This window comes from Anolis carolinensis, unplaced genomic scaffold, assembly GCF_035594765.1.
Source record: "Anolis carolinensis isolate JA03-04 unplaced genomic scaffold, rAnoCar3.1.pri scaffold_7, whole genome shotgun sequence".
Classification (NCBI taxonomy): domain Eukaryota; kingdom Metazoa; phylum Chordata; class Lepidosauria; order Squamata; family Dactyloidae; genus Anolis; species Anolis carolinensis.
The window spans coordinates 14,077,977-14,100,728 of NW_026943818.1; the positions used below are offsets into that span (position 1 = coordinate 14,077,977).

The window sequence follows — 22,752 nt, forward strand, 5'->3', positions numbered from 1 at the left end:
AATTAGGACTTTATTTTTCTTTTCTTTTTGTTGTCGGAACCTAGGGGCAAGGATGGTGGGTTGTGCTGCCAAATTTCTAGGTTCTGGGGCTTGTAATTTTGTTGTTTAGTGGGAGGAACGGACACCATTACTCTTTTATATATATAGAAATAAAAACAACAACTCTTCTCCGCATTCCCAAATAACATTCCTGCTCAAAATGCCACGAGCACTGCCTCCCCCTTGCCTTTTTTTTTACCTGGACTCCAGTTCCATTTGGGTTGGCGACCGGCTTCGAATCTAGAGGTGCAAATAAACAGAAAAACGACATTGGTACCGATTTATTGTGACTCTCACAAAGTCTTTCGTGCCTTCTCGCTAAACATCTGGGAGTTGTAGTTCAGCCTTATCCAGAGAGCCCTGAACCCAGTCGACGATGGATCTGGACCAAACTTGGCACACAGACCCAACATGGCCAACTGTGCATACAGGCCTGCTTTGAGGGTGATTGACATCGGATCTGGGAGTTGTAGTTCACCCTTATCCAGAGAGCCCTGAACCCAACTGACGTCAGATCAGAACCAAACTTGGCACACAGACCCAACATGGCCAATTGCGAATACTGTCGGGGTTTAGGGGTGATTGCCCTGGGAATTTGGGAGTTGTAGTTCTCCCTCACCCAGATAATAATAATAATAATAATAATAATAATAATAATAATAACTTTATTTTTATACCCCGCCTCTATCTCCCCAAAGGGGACTCAGGGCGGCTTACATGGGGCCAAGCCTGTTAGCGAGTGTGTATAGCGGAACCAGCAGCGTCCAGTTAACACCATGTGCAAAAGACTCAGACCAGGCAGAGGAATTGAAAGAACAAAGGAACTTTACTTTTTGAGTTGAAGTTAAATAAACTGTTCAGCAACCGTACAATGTCCTTGTAGTTGCATAGGATCAATAACTAATCAATCAGCATTCAATATATCCAGCATAGCCTATTTAAACTGCTACTTGACCGTAGCTAGAGAGCCTGTCTTTTCTGTGCTCTCCCTCCAAGCTGACAAAACCCAGCCATCTGCCAGCAAACCGATACATTGGGTTGTTGTATGTCTTTCGGGCTGTGTGGCCATGTTCCAGAAGCATTCTCTCCTGACGTTTCGCCCACATCTATGGCAGGCATCCTCAGAGGTTGTGAGGTATGGATAAACTAAGTAAGGAAAGGAAAGAATATATATATCTGTGTAGAGTCTGGGGTGTGGCAAGGGTCCTTTGTCACTGGGAGCCAGCATTAATGTTTCAGTTAATCACTCTGAGGATGCCTGCCATAGATGTGGGCGAAACGTCAGGAGAGAATGCTTCTGGAACATGGCCACACAGCCCGAAAGACATACAAAAACCCTGTGATCCCGGCCATGAAAGCCTTCGACAACACATTAAACCGATACATTGTTTAAGGCGTGGCTTGCCTCTGCAAAAGTTCAGCTCCCTTTTTTGCAGAGATCTTTTGCAAGCAACATTGCAAGGATTTCTTTACACACACACACAAACATAGCAATTTGGCGCAATAAAGCCCAAATAAAACAATAGCAATATAAAACACAACCATAGACAAAAAACATGCACAATTATAAACATTTAATTTGGTCCAGATCCGCCCTGAATCTAGCCCACGGCGGATCTGGACCAAACTTAAGTGATATTGCCTAATATCTCAAAACAAACAAGGCCTTCTTCTCATAACCCAGGCATATTTGGTTTCCCAAGATAGTCATTCTATGAACTTAATGCCTGAGTTCTTACATTTCCCACTGCGATGACTTACCCGCGTTCTGGGCGCCTGCCGGCTGTGCCTCGGCCGAGGGGTCAGTGAAGATGATTTCTGGCAAGTTGGGGGTGTTGACTTTGGTCTTGACTTTGACGCTGGCAGAGGAAAGAAAGAAAGGCAGATGTGCTTGGATATGACAGAGCAGGGGTCCCCAAACTTTTTATGCAGAGGGCTAGTCCACAATCCTTCAAACTGTTGAGGGGCCAAATTATCATTTGAAAAAAAAAATACAAACAAATTCCGATGTACACTACACATGTCTTATTTGTAGTGCAAAAACAACAACAAGAACAATGAAATAACAATGAAAGAGCAATACAATATTTAAAAATAAAAACAATTTTAACCAACATACATTTATCAGGATTTCAATGGGAAGTGTGGGCCTGCTTATGGCCAATGAGATAGTCAAGTTAATTAGGTTTGTTGTTGTTGTTGTTGTTGTGGTGTGCTTTCAAGTCATTTCAGACTTTGGGTGAGCCTAAGTCTAACATTTATTTATTTATTTACTATATTTATTTACTACATTTGTATCACACCCTTCTCACCCCAAAGGGGACTCAGAGTGGCTTACAAATTATATGTACATACAATATATTATATTATTAGCATAGCACAATTTTAGCATTATATATTACTGTATTGAACTATACCACCATACTATAATATTATTAGTAATATATAATTAATACTATTGTATGGTATTATTATTATTAGTGTTATATTGTATTACATAATAATATTATTATCAATATTATATGTGTATACAATCTATATATATAAAAGAGTGATGGCATCACGGCAGCGGACAAAACAACAAAAGTAAACACCCCACATCCTCGAAAATTGACAGCACAACCCCTCATCCATGCCTCTAGGTTGATACAACAAAAAGAAAAGAAAAATAAAGTCCTAATTAGAGGGAGAGGAATAATTGTTTTTATCCAATTGCTGCCAGTTAGAAGGCTAAGCTCCGCTCACTTGGTTTCCTAGCAACCCACTCAGCCCAGGGGACCCTTTACCTTAACTACCACCAATTCATCAGTACTTTATTTCCCATACCACCATACTTCGCCACAGCAACGTGTGGCCGGGCACAGCTAGTATATTATATTATAAAACTGAGGGTGGGGGCCAGGTAAATGACCTTGGAGGGCCGCATCTGGCCCCCGGGCCTTAGTTTGGGGACCCCTGTGTCAGAGTATTTGCAGCGCAGCATCAGTTGGATGGAATCAGTGGAGCGCAGAACGAAGAGACACTCAGAGACGTTGGTAAAACTATTTACAAAGTTTTACTGTATGCAGCAGTAATCAACACAAACAGACTTGCAGACAACAGACGAACACAGGACTGTTCTGTTCTCCAAAAGAACTTGATTCAAACTCTAGGCAGACAGAACTCAACTGAACTGAATCAATCAGCACAAAAAAACTTGTGTCTGGATACTCCCTAGTTCCAGCCACACATCAAGGTCATCCTAGCTCCTTGGCAATTAACTCTTTCCACATTATGGTACGTTCTGGATGATACAATCAGTTGCAATACAAGAATGGCACAAACTGCATTTAAACACTATCAATACAGAAATCCCACATTCGCAGGATACAAACCAAAAGTAACACTCTCTAAATTAGAGAGCTCAGGACAAGGTTTTTGTATTCGATATTATTGTATGTTGGTTTTATATCTGTAAGCCGCCCCGAGTCCCTCTGGGGAGATGGTGGTGGGGTACAAAAATAAAATTATTATTATTATTATATTATTAGGTAAGACATGGCTTTTACTCACAGTTTCTTTGCAAAATCCAGGAGGAGAAGAGTGACCGAAACGTCATGATCTGGGGTTTTGTTCAAAATGCAGTAATCCATTTCTTCGTCCTGAGGAAGGAAAGAAAATCATAATTTTGAAAAAGGTATTTACCACACTCGTGTTTTTCTCTCTCGTTTGGGATTGAAAGGAGCGGGATTAATTTAAAAGTTGCTACTGAATGCAATGGCATCACAAGAATTGAAAAAATGTAAATCTTTTCTGATTTTACTCCAAAAAATTGAATACTTTTCTTCTACTTGCCAGGTAAGTCGAGAAGCCATCGTTCCGCGTTCGGTCTAAACTGAAGCCCACCTAAAAAAAATGAAGTAAGTCAATCGAATCTGGTTTCAAACAGCCTTAAAAATATTTGTAATACACTCTCAAACAGGAACCATTTATTATTCCAATCAGGTTAATATTCATACCAGCAAAAGATGGACCTTGGCTGCTTTTAAAAATATTTAAGCACAAATACATTGTAACATTTAATAGCTTTTGTAACATACATTATAATTCTTATAATATGTGAGGTGTAAATAAAGATAATAAATAAATAAAAATTATCCGCCTTTCCCTGTGACAATAATATTAATAATAACACAGCAAAATAATAATAATATATAATATATTATTCGCCTTTCCCTGTGGCAATAATAATGTTAATACTAATATTATACGTATAATATTGATAATAATATAATGTAATACAAAATAATAATAATGCACTATTATAACTGCATATTTATATTACATGTAATATTACGAATAATATTGCAATATAGTGGTATAGTACAATATAGTAATATATAATGCTTATATTGTGCTATGTTAATAATATAATATATTGTACATATATATAATATTGATAATACTATAATGTAATACAATATAATAATAATAATACACTATTATAATTGCATATTTATATTACATGTAATATTATGAATAATATTGCAATATAGTGGTATAGTACAATATAGTAATATATAATGCTTATATTGTGCTATGCTAATAATATAATATATTGTACATACACATAATATTGATAACATAATGTAATACAATTTAATAATAATACTCTATTATAATATAATATGTAATATTACATGTAATATTGCTAATAATATTTCAATATATTGGTACAGTACAATATAGTAATATATAATGCTTATATTGTGCTATGCTAATAATACAATATATTTTATGTACATAAAACTTGTAAGCCGGCCTGAGTCCCCTTCAGTGTGAGAAGGGCGGGATATAAATATTGCTAATAAATAAATAATAATAACAGTAGTAGTATTAGTAAAAAATATAGCAATATAGTAAGAATAAGAATATTATTCGCCTTTCCCTGTGGCAATAATAATGTTAATACTAATATTATACATATAAAATTGATAATAATATAATGTAATACAATATAATAATACACTATTATAATTGCATATTTATATTACATGTAATATTACGAATAACATTGCAATATAGTGGTATAGTACAACATAGTAATATATAATGCTTATATTGTGCTATGCTAATAAAATGACATATTGTATGTACATATAACTTGTAAGCGGCCCTGAGTCCCCTTCAGAGTGAGAAGGGCAGGATATAAATGTTGCTAATAAATAAATAATAATAGTAGTAGTAGTAAAAATATAGCAATATAGTAAGAATAAGAATATTATCCGCCTTTCCCTGCAGCGGCAACAGCAACAACAACAACCTAATAATAATAATAATGTGGAAATACAACCGACGACATAATAATAATAATAAGGAAATACAACTGACAACAACAAAACAACAAAATAATAATAATAATTTTAAAAAATGTGGAAATACTGTAGTAGTAAAAATATAGCAATATAGTAAGAATAAGAATATTATCCGCCTTTCCCTGCAGTGGCAACAGCAACAACAACAACAACCACCTAATAATAATAATAATGTGGAAATACAACAGACAACGACATAATAATAATAATAATAATAATAATAAGGAAATACAACTGACAACAACAAAACAACAAAATAATAATAATAATTTTAAAAATGTGGAAATACTGTAGTAGTAAAAATATAGCAATATAGTAAGAATAAGAATATTATCTGTCTTTCCCTGCAGTGGCAACAGCAACAGCAACAACAACAACAACCACCTAATAATAATAATAATGTGGAAATACAACAGACAATGACATAATAATAATAATAATAATAATAATAATAATAATAATAATAATAATAAGGAAATACAACTGACAACAACAAAACAACAAAATAATAATAATAATTTTAAAAATGTGGAAATACAACCAACAACAACAACAGTAAAATAATAATAATAATGATAATGTGGAAATACAACCGACAACGACATAATAATAATATAATAATAAGGAAATACAACTGACAACAACAAAACAAAATAATAATAATAATAATAATTTTTAAAAATGTGGAAATACAACCAACAACAACAACAACAACAGTAAAATAATAATAATATTGATAATGTGGAAATACAACCGATAACTACCTGGAAGTTCCTGTCCACGTCTGCAATCTGCTTGACTGAGAGGCTGCTCACATTGACCTTCATGAAGCCATCTTTGAAGAAGCCAAAGGTATTGAGATGGACCTTCTGCCGAACGTCATCCTGAATAAAAGAGGAAAGACAAAAGGAAAAGTACAAATAGTCCTGTTTCCAAACACCACGGCACATGAGGTGAGCTACATGTTCTTGCTCAATGACACATGTCTCTACTTGTCGCTTCAGCAACCACAACCTAAACGGAAATTATCATATATTTAGGGCGCTGAAACGATCTTCATCTCCATATATATTAAACGTCAAATTACGTTATGATTTTACAAATTAAGTATCAGAACACCATGTTTTACAACAAATGGACAGAAAAAGCAGTTCAATACACAGTAACGTTATGCAGTAATTACTGTATTTACGAATTTAGCACCAAAACATCGCAATGTATTCAAAACATTTACTACAAAAACAATGACTACTGAAAGGCAGAGTGCGCTGGATAATACAGAATGCTGGATAAGCAAAGGTTGGCTAAAGCAGACTCTACTGTATATAGCAGGGGTCCTCAAACTTTTTTATCCAAGGGCCGGTCCACAATCCTTCAGACTGTTGAGCGGCCGGATTATCATTTGAAAAAAAAATACAAAAAATTCCGATGCACACTGCACATGTCTTCTTTGTAGTGCAAAAACAACAACAACAACAAGAACAATGAAAGAACAATACAATATTTAAAAATAAAAACAATTTTAACCCAACATACATTTATCAGGATTTCAATGGGAAGTGTGCTCCTGCTTCTGGCCAATGAGATAGTCAAGTTAATTAGGATTGTTGTTGTTGTTGTTGTGTGCCTTCAAGTCATTTCAGACTTTGGGCGAGCCTAAGTCTAAAATGTATTTATTTATTATTTATTTATTTACTGCATTTATTTACTACATTTGTATCACACCCTTCTCACCCCAAAGAGGACTCAGAGTGGCTTACAAATTATATGTACATACAATATATTATATTATTAGCATAGCACAATTTTAGCATTATATATTACTATATTGAACTATACCGCAATACTGTAATATTATTAGTAATATTATATGTAATATAGAATATATAATTAATATTATTATATGGTATTATTATAAGTGTTATATTGTATTACATTATAATATTATAATCAATATTATATGTATATACAATATATTATATTATAAAACTGAGGGCGGGGGCCAGGTAAATGACCTCGGAGGGCCGCATCCGGCCCCCGGGCCTTAGTTTGGGGACCCCTCGTATATAGTATTATATTATAGTCTCACTTATCCAACACTCGCTTATCCAACATTCTGGATTATCCAATGCATTTTTGTAGTCAATGTTTTCAGTATATCGTGATATTTTGGTGCTAAATTTGTAAATACAGTAATTACTACATAGCATTACTGCGTATTGAACTACTTTTTCTGTCAAATTTGTTGTATAACACGATGTTTTGGTGCTTAATTTGTAAAATCATAATCTAATTTGATGTTTAATAGGCTTTTTCTTAATCTCTCCTTATTATCCAACATATTTGCTTATCCAACGTTCTGCCGGCCCGTTTATGTTGGATAAGTGAGACTCTACTGTATATATATATATATATATATATATATATATAATATAGTAGCATATTATCATATTACTATTATATTACAGTAGAGTCTCACTTATCCAACTTTCTGGATTATCCAATGCATTTTTTTAGCCAATGTTTTCAATATATCGTGATATTTTGGTGCTAAATTCGTAAATACAGTAATTACTACATAGCATTACTGCGTATTGAGCTGCTTTTTCTGTCAAATTTGTTGTTAAACATGATATTTTGGTGTTCAATTTGTAAAATCATAACCTAATTTGATGTTTAATAGGCTTTTCCTTAATCTCTCCTTATTATCCAACATATTCGCTTATCCAACGTTCTGCCGGCCCGTTTACGTTGGATAAGTGGGACTCTACTGTATATTATTCATTATTCATGATGTTGGATAAGCGAGACTCTACTGTAATTACTAAATAGCATTACTGCGTATTGAACTAGTTTTTCTGTCAAAGTTGTTGTTAAACATGATGTTTTGGTGCTTAATTTGTCAAATCATAACCTAAGAATTTTTCTTAATCCCTCCTTATTATCCAACATATTCGCTTATCCAACGTTCTGCCGGCCCGTTTATGTTGGATAAGTGAGACTCTACTGTATATAATTATTATATCATTCTATTATAATTGTAGCATATTATCGTATTACTATTATATTATTCATGACGTTGGATAAGCGAGACTCTACTGCAATTACTAAATATCATTACTGCGTATTGAACTCGTTTTTCTGTCAAAGTTGTTGTTAAACATGATGTTTTGGTGCTTAATTTGTCAAATCATAACCTAAGAATTTTCCTTAATCCCTCCATATTATCCAACATATTCGCTTATCCAACGTTCTGCCGGCCCGTTTATGTTGGATAAGTGAGACTCGACTGTATTATTCTTCTCGACAGAAGCAGAGAAGCTTCCTGGTTCCAGCGTCTCGCCTCAGCTCCTGTGGGACTCCAACTCCCAGAAGCCTCCACTGCAGAGGCGAATGGCGGAGGATGCCGGGAAACGGAGTCCGGGAGGCCTAGAAGCCCTGCAGGCCACCGGGAGGCCTGAAGTCCGGCCGAGGCCTACCTTGAGGGCGAGGTGGTGGACGCGGGCGTCGGCGGGGCCTCCGAGGAGCGAGGCCAAGGCCGCCGCCAGCACGGCGAGGCCCAGCTTCGGCCTCCGCGAAGACGAGGCGCTGCCTCCACACGCCGCCATCTTGGCGCCAGCGTCAACATCACCCCAAACCACGCCCACTTCCGGCGTCGCCGGGGGCGGGGCCTCGGGGCCTCGTGGGCGTGGCCTGCGCAAAGCCTCAGAAGCTCCAAACACACTCTACTGCCACATAGATCAAGGAAAATGTAGAGGCAACCATTGAGCCTGTCAACGGGGAGCTTCCGGGTTCAACTTGTGCTATAGTTTAGCACAAGTTTAGTTTAGTTTAGTTGTTTTGTCCTAGGTCGTAATTCCATTATTTATTATATATATATAGATACTAGCTGTGCCCGGCCACGCGTTGCTGTGGCAAAGTGGTGGTGGTATTGCTTAAAAATTGTTGTGGAATTTTTATGTGACGTTATTTGCATTTTTTTAAATTAATTTTATTGTAAGTTATCTTTTTATTTATTATATTTTATTACTTTCTTGTATTATTTTTAGTTTTTTCTGTTATTATAGTATTTATTGTATTAATTTTGTAACGTTTTTAATTTTTTTTAGTGTTTTTTATTATTTTTTATTGGGTTGCTAGGAGACCAAGTTGGAGGAGCTTAGCCTTCTAACTGGCAGCAATTGGATAAAAGCAATTATTCCTCTCTCTCTAATTAGGACTTTATTTTTCTTTTCTTTTTGTTGTATCAACCTAGAGGCGTGGATGATGGGTTGTGTTGTCAAATTTCGAGGTTGGGAGGCCTGTACTTTTGTTGTTTTGTGGGTCGCCGTGATGCCATCACTCTTTTATATATATAGAAGGGTAATGGGATCACGGCACCGGACAAAACAACTAAACTAAATGCCTCACAACCTCGAAAATTGACAGCACAACCTCTCATCCACGCCTCTATATAACATAATATATACAGTATATATAGTGTATTATATACACACATTATAATATATATTTGCAAACACAATATTATATATGCATACACAATAATATATATATTTGCTTTACACATAATAATATAACATAATATATACAGTATATATAGTGTATTATATACACACATTATAATATATATTTGCAAACACAAACATTATAATATATATTTGCAAACACAGTATTATATATGCATACACAATAATTTATATATTTGCATTACACACATAATAATATAACATTATATATATATATATATACATTATAATATATATTTGCAAGCACAATATTATATATGCATACACAATAATTTATATATTTGCATTACACACATAATAATATAACATTATATATATATATATACATTATAATATATATTTGCAAACACAATATTATGTATGCATACACAATAATATATATATATATATATTTGCATTACACACATAATAATATAATAACATAATATATACAGTAGATACAGTGTATTTTGCAAAACTCCCAGGGCCAAAGAGCAGTTATAGCGGTATGAAACCGCATTAAATTCTGCAACGTGGGTGGGGAAAGCCCTGTTGCTAGGGAGAATCCCATCCCATTGCATTGGAGGGCTGTGACGTCATAATAATAATAATAATAATAATTGCAGGGAATGGGATAATATTAAGACTAACCATAATAGCAATGGGAGGAGCAATGCACAGAAGAGCAAGAGGCGTTTTGCAATTTGCAAAAAATCCTTTTCACAATGTCTTGCATCCTTTTTTTGGTATGTGGGTGTATTTTTGTATTTCTGCGCATGCGCCACTCTTTCCCCAGGCTCTCTCCCGGGCCTTGCGGGCCCGCGCATGCGCAGAGGCCACTCCCCCTTCCCCAGCTGTCAAGCCCTCCCTCCTCTGCTTGCATTTCTGGCCATTTTTTTGTCTCCTCTTTGCAAGAAGCAGAAGCAGCAGCAGCAGCAGGAGGCATGGGGAGGAGGGGGGTTTAGGAGGGGAAAAGGGGTCCCAGAGGGGGTCTGCATTGCCACACGGGGGTCCCAGTGGATGCCCCCGCCTGGCGAGCACCTTGGAGGGGTGCTGGCCCTTCGCTGCTGCTGCTGCCTCTTGGGGAAGGAAGGCCAAGAGGAGGAGGAAGGGGCCTGGGACCCCCAGACAAGGGCTCTGGGCAAAGGAAGGAGCAGCAGCATCTGCAGACATGAGCTGGGGCACAGAGCTCTGGGTGAGTCAGGCTTCTGGGTTTTTAAAAACATTATTATTATTATTTATTTACTATTATTCTTGCACTTCTGCAAAGGGCTCATTGCATGGGCTCAGTGCTATGCATCCCAATAGCAATGCTTTTGCAATTCTGTATTTTCTAAAAAATATTATTATTATTTATTTGCATGGGCTCAGTGCCATGCACATCCAGGGCATTGCTTTTACATTTCTCTATTTTTTAAAATATTATTATTATTATTTATTTGCATGGCCTCAGTGCCATGCACATCCAGGGCATTGCTTTTGCATTTCTGTATTTTTTAAAATATTATTATTATTTATTTACTATTATTATTGCATTTCTCCAAAGGGTGGATTGCATGGGCTCAGTGCTATGCATCCCAATAGCAATGCTTTTGCAATTCTGTATTTTCTAAAAAATATTATTATTATTTATTTGCATGGCCTCAGTGCCATGCACATCCAGGGCATTGCTTTTGCATTTCTGTATTTTTTAAAATATTATTTAGTATATATTGCTTATTGCTGTATTTTTTTAAAAAAATTATTATTATTATTATTATTATTATTATTATTATTATTATTATTTATTTACTATTATTATTATTGCACTTCTGCAAAGGGTTCATTGCAAGGGCTCAGTGCATTGCACATCCAGGGCATTGCTTTTGCATTTCTGTATTTTTTAAAATATTATTTAGTATATATTTCTTATTGCTGTATTTTTTAAAAAAAATTATTATTATTATTATTATTATTATTATTTATTTACTATTATTATTATTGCACTTCTGCAAAGGGTTCATTGCATGGGCTCAGTGCCATGCATCCCAATGGCACTGCTTTTGCATTTCTATATTATTGCATTTCTGCAAAAGGTGGATTGCATGGGCTCAGTGCCATGCATATCCAGGGCACTGCTTTTGCATTTCTGTAATTTTTAAAATATATTATTTAGTATATATTGCTTATGTATTATTATCATTGCATTTCTGCAAAGGGTTGATTGCAAGGGCTCAGTGCCATGCACATCCAGGGCATTGCTTTTGCATTTCTGTATTTTAAAAAAATATTATTATTTATTTATTATTATTATTGCATTTCTGCAAAGGGTGGATTGCATGGCCTCAGTGCAATGCACATCCTGGGCAATGCTTTTGCATTTCTGTATTTTAAAAAATTATTATTACTATCATTATTATTATTTTAAAATAAATATTTTTTAAAAACATTATTATTATTTATTTACTATTATTATTGCACTTCTGCAAAGGGTTGATTGGAAGGACTCAGTGCCATGCACATCCAGGGCACTGCTTTTGCATTTCTGTATTTTTTAAAATTATTATTATTATTATTATTATTATTATTATTATTATTATTTTAATAAATATTTTTTTAAAATATTATTATTATTATTATTTACTATTATTGCATTTCTGCAAAGGGTGGATTGCATGGCCTCAGTGCTATGCACATCCAAAGCATTGCTTTTGCATTTCTGTATTTTTTAAAATAATATTATTTATTTACTATTATTATTGCATTTCTGCAAAGGGTGGATTGCATGGGCTCAGTGCCGTGCATATCCAAGGCATTGTTTTTGCATTTCTGTATTTTTTTAAAATATATTATTATTATTTAGTATATTTTATATTACTTATTTATCATTATCATTGCATTTCTGCAAAGGGTGGATAGCATGGGCTCAGTGCCATGCATCCCAATGGCACTACTTTTGCATTTCTGAATTTTTTAAAAAATATTATTATTATTTAGCATATTTTATATTACTTATTTACTGTTATGCTTGCTCTTCTGTGAAGGGTTGATTGCATAGGCTCATTGCTTTTGCATTTCTGTATTTTTAAAAAATATATATTATTATTTAGTATATATTACTTTTTATTATTATTATTATTATTATTGCATTTCTGTATTTTTAAAATATTATTATTACTTAGTATATTTTATATTAAATGTTTATCATTATCATTGTCTTTCTGGAAAGGGTGGATTGCATGGGCTCAGTGCAAGGCATCCCAATGGCACTGCTTTTGCATTTCTGTATTTTTAAAATATTATTTAATATATTACTTATTTATTATTATTATTATTATTATTATTATTATTATTATTATTATTATTATTATTATTATTATTGCACTTCTGCAAAGGGTTGATTGCATGGGCATTGCTTTTGCATTTTTGCATTTATTGTATTTTATATTATTTAGTATATTTTATTTTATATTTTTATTAATCATTTATTATTATTATTCATTATTAGTTATTTTTATTATTTAATATATTTCATTTGCATGATGATGATGGTGATGAAAATGGTCATACTTTCCTTGCTTTGTTGAGAAAGACATAATGGTAGTTATATTTATATTCATATATTACTTTTATTTATGAGTTATTTTATATTTTATTTGGATGATGATGATGATGATGATGATGATGATGATGATGATGATGATGATGATTTGTAGCCCTCCCTTATTTTTCTTATTTAGTATTTTATTTGGACGACAATGATAATGATGATGGTAATGATAATGATAGGGATCAGGATGATGATGATGATGGTTATGATGATGAGGATGATAATGATGATGAGGATGATAATACTACTGATGATGATGATAATAATGATGTAATGATGAGGATGAGGATGATGAGGATGATAATGATGATGAGGATGATAATACTACTGATGATGATGATAATAATGATGTAATGATGAGGATGAGGATGACGAGGATAATACTAGTGATGATGATAATGATGGTATGATGATGAGGATGATGATAATGATGATGAGGATAATACTAATGATGATGATGAGGATGATGAGGAGGATAATACTAGTGATGATGAGGATGATGATGAGGATAATACTAGTGATGATGATGATAATGATAGTAATGATGATGAGGATAATGCTAGTGATGATGATGATAATGATGGTATGATGATGAGGATGATGATAATGATCATGAGGATAATACTAATGATGATAATGATGTAATGATGATGAGGATGAAGATAATACTGATGATGATGATAATGATAGTAATGATAATGAGGATGATGATAATGATGATGAGGATGATGATGAGGATAATACTAGTGATGATGAGGATGATGATAATGATAGTAATGATGATGAGGATGATGATGAGGATAATACTAGTGATGATGATGATAATAATGATAGTAATGATGATGAGGATGATGATGAGGATAATACTAGTGATGATGATGATAATAATGATAGTAATGATGATGAGGATGATAATGATGATGAGGATAATACTACTCATGATGATGATGATAGTAATGATGATGATGATGATGATGTGGATAATACTAGTGATGATGATAATGATAGTAATGATGATGAGGATGATGAGGATGAGGAGAATAATATCTAGTGATGATGATGATAATGATGGTAATGATGATGAGGATGATGATAATGATGAGGATGAGGATGATGATGAGGATAATACTACTGATGATAATGATGGTAACGATGATGAGGATGATGATAATAATGATGAGGATGATGATAATGATGATAATACTACTGATTATGATGATAATAATAATGATGTAATGATGATGAGGATGATAATAATGATGGTAATAATGATGAGGATGATAATACTACTGATGATGAGGATAATAATGATGAGGATGATGATGATGAGGATAATGAGGATGAGGTAAGGGACACTGGCGTGTCTGTGGTGGAGGAAACACATAAAACAGAGTAACGGACACCGGGGTGTCTGTGGTGGAGGAATCTATTGATCCGTGTCTATCACTTTGTCCGTTCATCCATCGTTCTCTCTATCTGTCTTTTCTTTCCCTCTCTCTTCATTTTTTCCTTGCGAACCCAAATGTCTCGAAACCATTCTCGGAAAATCTCAGACGTTTGGTTTCATTTCTATTTTTCAAATAAACGAGAAGTTTCCTGTTTGAAAAAAAAAGCCGATTTCTTACCGGAAGGAAGGAAGGGAGGGCGTTTTTTCTGAGTATCTGCAGCATTTTCTCCCCAGATACTCCAAATACTACATGTGTGTATTTTTTATATATATATATATATAATATTATAACTTCTTTTTTTCTATCTATATATATAAAAGAGTGATGGCATCACGACGACCAACAAAACAACAAAACTAAAGGCCCCCCAACCTCGACAATTGACAACACAACCCATCATCCACGCCTCTAGGTTGATACAACAAAAAGAAAAGAAAAATAAAGTCCTAATTAGAGGGAGAGGAATCATTGTTTTTATCCAATTGCTGCCAGTTAGAAGGCTAAGCTCAGCCCAGGGGACAGGGAGAGTTAGGCCTCACTTAGGCCTCTTCCACACTGCCTATAAAATACAGATTATCAGATTTGAACTGGATTATATGGCAGTGTAGACTCAAGGCCCTTCCACACAGCTATATAACCCATTTATAATCTTATATTATCTGCTTTGAACTGGATTATCTTGACTCCACACTGCCATATAATCCACTTCAGTGTGCATTTTATACAACTGTGTAGAAGGGGTCCTCTAATTAGGATTTTATTTTTATTTTATTTTTGTTGTATGAACGTAGAGGCATGGATGAGGGGTTGTGCTGCCAAGTTTAGTGTTTCTGGGATGTGTCGTTTTGTTGTTTTGTCCTAGGCCGAAATTTCATTACCCTTTTATAGATATAGACTGTGCCCGGCCATGCGTTGCTGTGGCAAAGTGGTGGTGGTATTGGTTAAAAATTGTTGTGTAATTTTTATTTGACGTTATTTGCATTTTTTAATTAATTTTATTGTAAGTTATATTTTTATTTATCATATTTTATTATTTTCTTGTATTATTTTTAGTTATTTTCTGTTATTATAGTATTTTATTGTATTAATTTTTTAGTGTTTTTTATTATTATTTTTTATGGGGTTGCTAGGAGACCAAGTTGGAAGAGCTTAGCCTTCTAACTGGCAGCAATTGGATAAAAGCAATTATTCCTCTCTCTCTCATTAGGACTTTATTTTTCTTTTCTTTTTGTTGTATCAACCTAGAGGCGTGGATGATGGGTTGTGTTGTCAAATTTCGAGGTTGGGGGGCCTGTAGTTTTGTTGTTTTGTGGGTCGCTGTGATGCCATCACTCTTTTCAAACAATCATCCTATCTATCTGGTGGGCATCGCAGTGGTCTGTGGGAGCCGAAGCAATTGAAAGTACTGCAAATCCCATCATTCGTGGGCCAGCCTCTCCCAAACCGCACCAGGGCATGAAGTCTGCCAAGTTTGGGCCAGGTCACAGTGACCTGTGGAAGTGGAAGCCAATCGGGAAGCGGACGATGGGACTTGCAGTACCTTCACTCACTTCCTGACAGCACTGTGACCCCCACCAATGACTGATCAAGCCCAAACTCGGCACATAGAACCCCCATGACCCACTCTACATCCTGGCCCTGTTTGGAGGGGGATGGACCATGGATGATGGGACTTGCAGTACCTTCACTCCCTGAGACCACTGCGACCCTCACCAATGACTGATCAAGCCCAAACTCGGCACATAGAACCCCCATGACCCACTCTACATCCTGGCCCTGTTTGGAGGGGGATGGACCATGGATGATGGGACTTGCAGTACCTTCACTCCCTGAGACCACTGCGACCCTCACCAATGACTGATCAAGCCCAAACTCGGCACATAGAACCCCCATGACCCACTCTACATCCTGGCCCTGTTTGGAGGGGGATGGACCATGGATGATGGGACTTGCAGTACCTTCACTCCCTGAGACCACTGCGACCCTCACCAATGACTGATCAAGCCCAAACTCGGCACATAGAACCCCCATGACCCACTCTACATCCTGGCCCTGTTTGGAGGGGGATGGACCATGGATGATGGGACTTGCAGTACCTTCACTCCCTGAGACCACTGCGACCCTCACCAATGACTGATCAAGCCCAAACTCGGCACATAGAACCCCCATGACCCACTCTACATCCTGGCCCTGTTTGGAGGGGGATGGACCATGGATGATGGGACTTGCAGTACCTTCACTCCCTGAGACCACTGCGACCCTCACCAATGACTGATCAAGCCCAAACTCGGCACATAGAACCCCCATGACCCACTCTACATCCTGGCCCTGTTTGGAGGGGGATGGACCATGGATGATGGGACTTGCAGTACCTTCACTCCCTGAGACCACTGCGACCCTCACCAATGACTGATCAAGCCCAAACTCGGCACATAGAACCCCCATGACCCACTCTACATCCTGGCCCTGTTTGGAGGGGGATGGACCATGGATGATGGGACTTGCAGTACCTTCACTCCCTGAGACCACTGCGACCCTCACCAATGACTGATCAAGCCCAAACTCGGCACATAGAACCCCCATGACCCACTCTACATCCTGGCCCTGTTTGGAGGGGGATGGACCATGGATGATGGGACTTGCAGTACCTTCACTCCCTGAGACCACTGCGACCCTCACCAATGACTGATCAAGCCCAAACTCGGCACATAGAACCCCCATGACCCACTCTACATCCTGGCCCTGTTTGGAGGGGGATGGACCATGGATGATGGGACTTGCAGTACCTTCACTCCCTGAGACCACTGCGACCCTCACCAATGACTGATCAAGCCCAAACTCGGCACATAGAACCCCCATGACCCACTCTACATCCTGGCCCTGTTTGGAGGGGGATGGACCATGGATGATGGGACTTGCAGTACCTTCACTCCCTGAGACCACTGCGACCCTCACCAATGACTGATCAAGCCCAAACTCGGCACATAGAACCCCCATGACCCACTCTACATCCTGGCCCTGTTTGGAGGGGGATGGACCATGGATGATGGGACTTGCAGTACCTTCACTCCCTGAGACCACTGCGACCCTCACCAATGACTGATCAAGCCCAAACTCGGCACATAGAACCCCCATGACCCACTCTACATCCTGGCCCTGTTTGGAGGGGGATGGACCATGGATGATGGGACTTGCAGTACCTTCACTCCCTGAGACCACTGCGACCCTCACCAATGACTGATCAAGCCCAAACTCGGCACATAGAACCCCCATGACCCACTCTACATCCTGGCCCTGTTTGGAGGGGGATGGACCATGGATGATGGGACTTGCAGTACCTTCACTCCCTGAGACCACTGCGACCCTCACCAATGACTGATCAAGCCCAAACTCGGCACATAGAACCCCCATGACCCACTCTACATCCTGGCCCTGTTTGGAGGGGGATGGACCATGGATGATGGGACTTGCAGTACCTTCACTCCCTGAGACCACTGCGACCCTCACCAATGACTGATCAAGCCCAAACTCGGCACATAGAACCCCCATGACCCACTCTACATCCTGGCCCTGTTTGGAGGGGGATGGACCATGGATGATGGGACTTGCAGTACCTTCACTCCCTGAGACCACTGCGACCCTCACCAATGACTGATCAAGCCCAAACTCGGCACATAGAACCCCCATGACCCACTCTACATCCTGGCCCTGTTTGGAGGGGGATGGACCATGGATGATGGGACTTGCAGTACCTTCACTCCCTGAGACCACTGCGACCCTCACCAATGACTGATCAAGCCCAAACTCGGCACATAGAACCCCCATGACCCACTCTACATCCTGGCCCTGTTTGGAGGGGGATGGACCATGGATGATGGGACTTGCAGTACCTTCACTCCCTGAGACCACTGCGACCCTCACCAATGACTGATCAAGCCCAAACTCGGCACATAGAACCCCCATGACCCACTCTACATCCTGGCCCTGTTTGGAGGGGGATGGACCATGGATGATGGGACTTGCAGTACCTTCACTCCCTGAGACCACTGCGACCCTCACCAATGACTGATCAAGCCCAAACTCGGCACATAGAACCCCCATGACCCACTCTACATCCTGGCCCTGTTTGGAGGGGGATGGACCATGGATGATGGGACTTGCAGTACCTTCACTCCCTGAGACCACTGCGACCCTCACCAATGACTGATCAAGCCCAAACTCGGCACATAGAACCCCCATGACCCACTCTACATCCTGGCCCTGTTTGGAGGGGGATGGACCATGGATGATGGGACTTGCAGTACCTTCACTCCCTGAGACCACTGCGACCCTCACCAATGACTGATCAAGCCCAAACTCGGCACATAGAACCCCCATGACCCACTCTACATCCTGGCCCTGTTTGGAGGGGGATGGACCATGGATGATGGGACTTGCAGTACCTTCACTCCCTGAGACCACTGCGACCCTCACCAATGACTGATCAAGCCCAAACTCGGCACATAGAACCCCCATGACCCACTCTACATCCTGGCCCTGTTTGGAGGGGGATGGACCATGGATGATGGGACTTGCAGTACCTTCACTCCCTGAGACCACTGCGACCCTCACCAATGACTGATCAAGCCCAAACTCGGCACATAGAACCCCCATGACCCACTCTACATCCTGGCCCTGTTTGGAGGGGGATGGACCATGGATGATGGGACTTGCAGTACCTTCACTCCCTGAGACCACTGCGACCCTCACCAATGACTGATCAAGCCCAAACTCGGCACATAGAACCCCCATGACCCACTCTACATCCTGGCCCTGTTTGGAGGGGGATGGACCATGGATGATGGGACTTGCAGTACCTTCACTCCCTGAGACCACTGCGACCCTCACCAATGACTGATCAAGCCCAAACTCGGCACATAGAACCCCCATGACCCACTCTACATCCTGGCCCTGTTTGGAGGGGGATGGACCATGGATGATGGGACTTGCAGTACCTTCACTCCCTGAGACCACTGCGACCCTCACCAATGACTGATCAAGCCCAAACTCGGCACATAGAACCCCCATGACCCACTCTACATCCTGGCCCTGTTTGGAGGGGGATGGACCATGGATGATGGGACTTGCAGTACCTTCACTCCCTGAGACCACTGCGACCCTCACCAATGACTGATCAAGCCCAAACTCGGCACATAGAACCCCCATGACCCACTCTACATCCTGGCCCTGTTTGGAGGGGGATGGACCATGGATGATGGGACTTGCAGTACCTTCACTCCCTGAGACCACTGCGACCCTCACCAATGACTGATCAAGCCCAAACTCGGCACATAGAACCCCCATGACCCACTCTACATCCTGGCCCTGTTTGGAGGGGGATGGACCATGGATGATGGGACTTGCAGTACCTTCACTCCCTGAGACCACTGCGACCCTCACCAATGACTGATCAAGCCCAAACTCGGCACATAGAACCCCCATGACCCACTCTACATCCTGGCCCTGTTTGGAGGGGGATGGACCATGGATGATGGGACTTGCAGTACCTTCACTCCCTGAGACCACTGCGACCCTCACCAATGACTGATCAAGCCCAAACTCGGCACATAGAACCCCCATGACCCACTCTACATCCTGGCCCTGTTTGGAGGGGGATGGACCATGGATGATGGGACTTGCAGTACCTTCACTCCCTGAGACCACTGCGACCCTCACCAATGACTGATCAAGCCCAAACTCGGCACATAGAACCCCCATGACCCACTCTACATCCTGGCCCTGTTTGGAGGGGGATGGACCATGGATGATGGGACTTGCAGTACCTTCACTCCCTGAGACCACTGCGACCCTCACCAATGACTGATCAAGCCCAAACTCGGCACATAGAACCCCCATGACCCACTCTACATCCTGGCCCTGTTTGGAGGGGGATGGACCATGGATGATGGGACTTGCAGTACCTTCACTCCCTGAGACCACTGCGACCCTCACCAATGACTGATCAAGCCCAAACTCGGCACATAGAACCCCCATGACCCACTCTACATCCTGGCCCTGTTTGGAGGGGGATGGACCATGGATGATGGGACTTGCAGTACCTTCACTCCCTGAGACCACTGCGACCCTCACCAATGACTGATCAAGCCCAAACTCGGCACATAGAACCCCCATGACCCACTCTACATCCTGGCCCTGTTTGGAGGGGGATGGACCATGGATGATGGGACTTGCAGTACCTTCACTCCCTGAGACCACTGCGACCCTCACCAATGACTGATCAAGCCCAAACTCGGCACATAGAACCCCCATGACCCACTCTACATCCTGGCCCTGTTTGGAGGGGGATGGACCATGGATGATGGGACTTGCAGTACCTTCACTCCCTGAGACCACTGCGACCCTCACCAATGACTGATCAAGCCCAAACTCGGCACATAGAACCCCCATGACCCACTCTACATCCTGGCCCTGTTTGGAGGGGGATGGACCATGGATGATGGGACTTGCAGTACCTTCACTCCCTGAGACCACTGCGACCCTCACCAATGACTGATCAAGCCCAAACTCGGCACATAGAACCCCCATGACCCACTCTACATCCTGGCCCTGTTTGGAGGGGGATGGACCATGGATGATGGGACTTGCAGTACCTTCACTCCCTGAGACCACTGCGACCCTCACCAATGACTGATCAAGCCCAAACTCGGCACATAGAACCCCCATGACCCACTCTACATCCTGGCCCTGTTTGGAGGGGGATGGACCATGGATGATGGGACTTGCAGTACCTTCACTCCCTGAGACCACTGCGACCCTCACCAATGACTGATCAAGCCCAAACTCGGCACATAGAACCCCCATGACCCACTCTACATCCTGGCCCTGTTTGGAGGGGGATGGACCATGGATGATGGGACTTGCAGTACCTTCACTCCCTGAGACCACTGCGACCCTCACCAATGACTGATCAAGCCCAAACTCGGCACATAGAACCCCCATGACCCACTCTACATCCTGGCCCTGTTTGGACCACCGCCGGGTCCCCAACCTAGTAGTAAATATATATATTTGTGTGTCAGGAATTGCAGAACAGCCTTTTGCAGCCCGGTCTTGTCTTTTTTTCCTGGCACGCCGATCCCCAATATTGTGTTGGCGCCGTGCGCAGAGCATCTGCCAGCCCCACATGGCACGGCTTCCTCTGAGAATTCGTCATTGCAAAACGTTTTCTTTCTTTCCAGCCTGAACCCGGCTTCACCTTGAAGGAGGAGGGAGGGCGCCTGGCCCGGGAAACGTATATACATCTCCTTTTCTGGAAATAGAGCAGCGGCTGCACGGCTCTCATTCCTTTTCCAATGACAGGCCTCTTACTCACTCATTTTCTCCGCTACGCTTTGCAAAAAAGGCCTCCCTTTTGCATGCAAGGAGTGCAATAGCCATTGCATTCTTTCCCCGTGCAACAACTCAAGATGCATTTAATGTGCAAGGAGTGCAATAGGCCTGGCTTCTTCCTGCCTGGGGGGATTCCTTTGTTGCCTGGGGGAATCTATGAAAATATACAAAATCTGGCTCCCAGTATTAAAAAAAACAACAACTGTAAAACCAGAACAGTAAATAAAGAACAACACTCAGAAAACAGGGGAATTCCAGATGGGCAACAATCAGGGCCAGCTAACACCTCCCAACAAAGGCTTCCCCCCAGGCAGGAAGTAGCCAGGCTTTGAAGCTGCAAGGCCATTAAATGCTAATCAATCTCTAATCTCAGGACAGTACATAAAAGAGCAACACTCTAAAAACAGAGGAATCCCATACAGGAAACA

The 22,752-nt window shown here is 40.1% G+C and overlaps 2 protein-coding genes across 18 annotated transcripts in view; one reads left to right on the forward strand and one right to left on the reverse strand.

The window, feature by feature from the left end:
* The window catches only part of gpr107 (G protein-coupled receptor 107), a 37,259-nt gene extending 28,217 nt beyond the window's left edge, over nucleotides 1–9,042 (reverse strand). Inside the window, exons 1-6 of the mRNA XM_062959923.1 lie at nucleotides 8,873–9,042; nucleotides 6,158–6,277; nucleotides 3,874–3,924; nucleotides 3,592–3,680; nucleotides 1,801–1,898; nucleotides 239–279 (exon numbers count right to left, since the gene is read on the reverse strand). Coding sequence (XP_062815993.1) covers nucleotides 239–279; nucleotides 1,801–1,898; nucleotides 3,592–3,680; nucleotides 3,874–3,924; nucleotides 6,158–6,277; nucleotides 8,873–9,001 — 528 coding nt within the window. The 5' untranslated portion in view covers nucleotides 9,002–9,042. The remainder of the gene's footprint in view (nucleotides 1–238; nucleotides 280–1,800; nucleotides 1,899–3,591; nucleotides 3,681–3,873; nucleotides 3,925–6,157; nucleotides 6,278–8,872) is intronic.
* A 1,705-nt stretch (nucleotides 9,043–10,747) lies between these two features.
* The window catches only part of fnbp1 (formin binding protein 1), a 74,790-nt gene continuing 62,785 nt past the window's right edge, over nucleotides 10,748–22,752 (forward strand). For 6 of the 17 annotated variants that reach the window (XR_010000051.1, XM_062958922.1, XM_062958924.1 and 3 more), the window contains exon 1: nucleotides 10,749–11,093. Coding sequence is in view for 16 of the 17 variants with exons in the window: in XM_062958922.1 (XP_062814992.1) it covers nucleotides 11,070–11,093 (24 nt within the window). In the remaining variant the exon portion in view is untranslated. Of the gene's footprint in view, nucleotides 11,094–22,752 lie in introns of all 17 variants that reach the window. The other 11 variants (XM_062958927.1, XM_062958929.1, XM_062958933.1 and 8 more) reach the window with 4 other exon arrangements.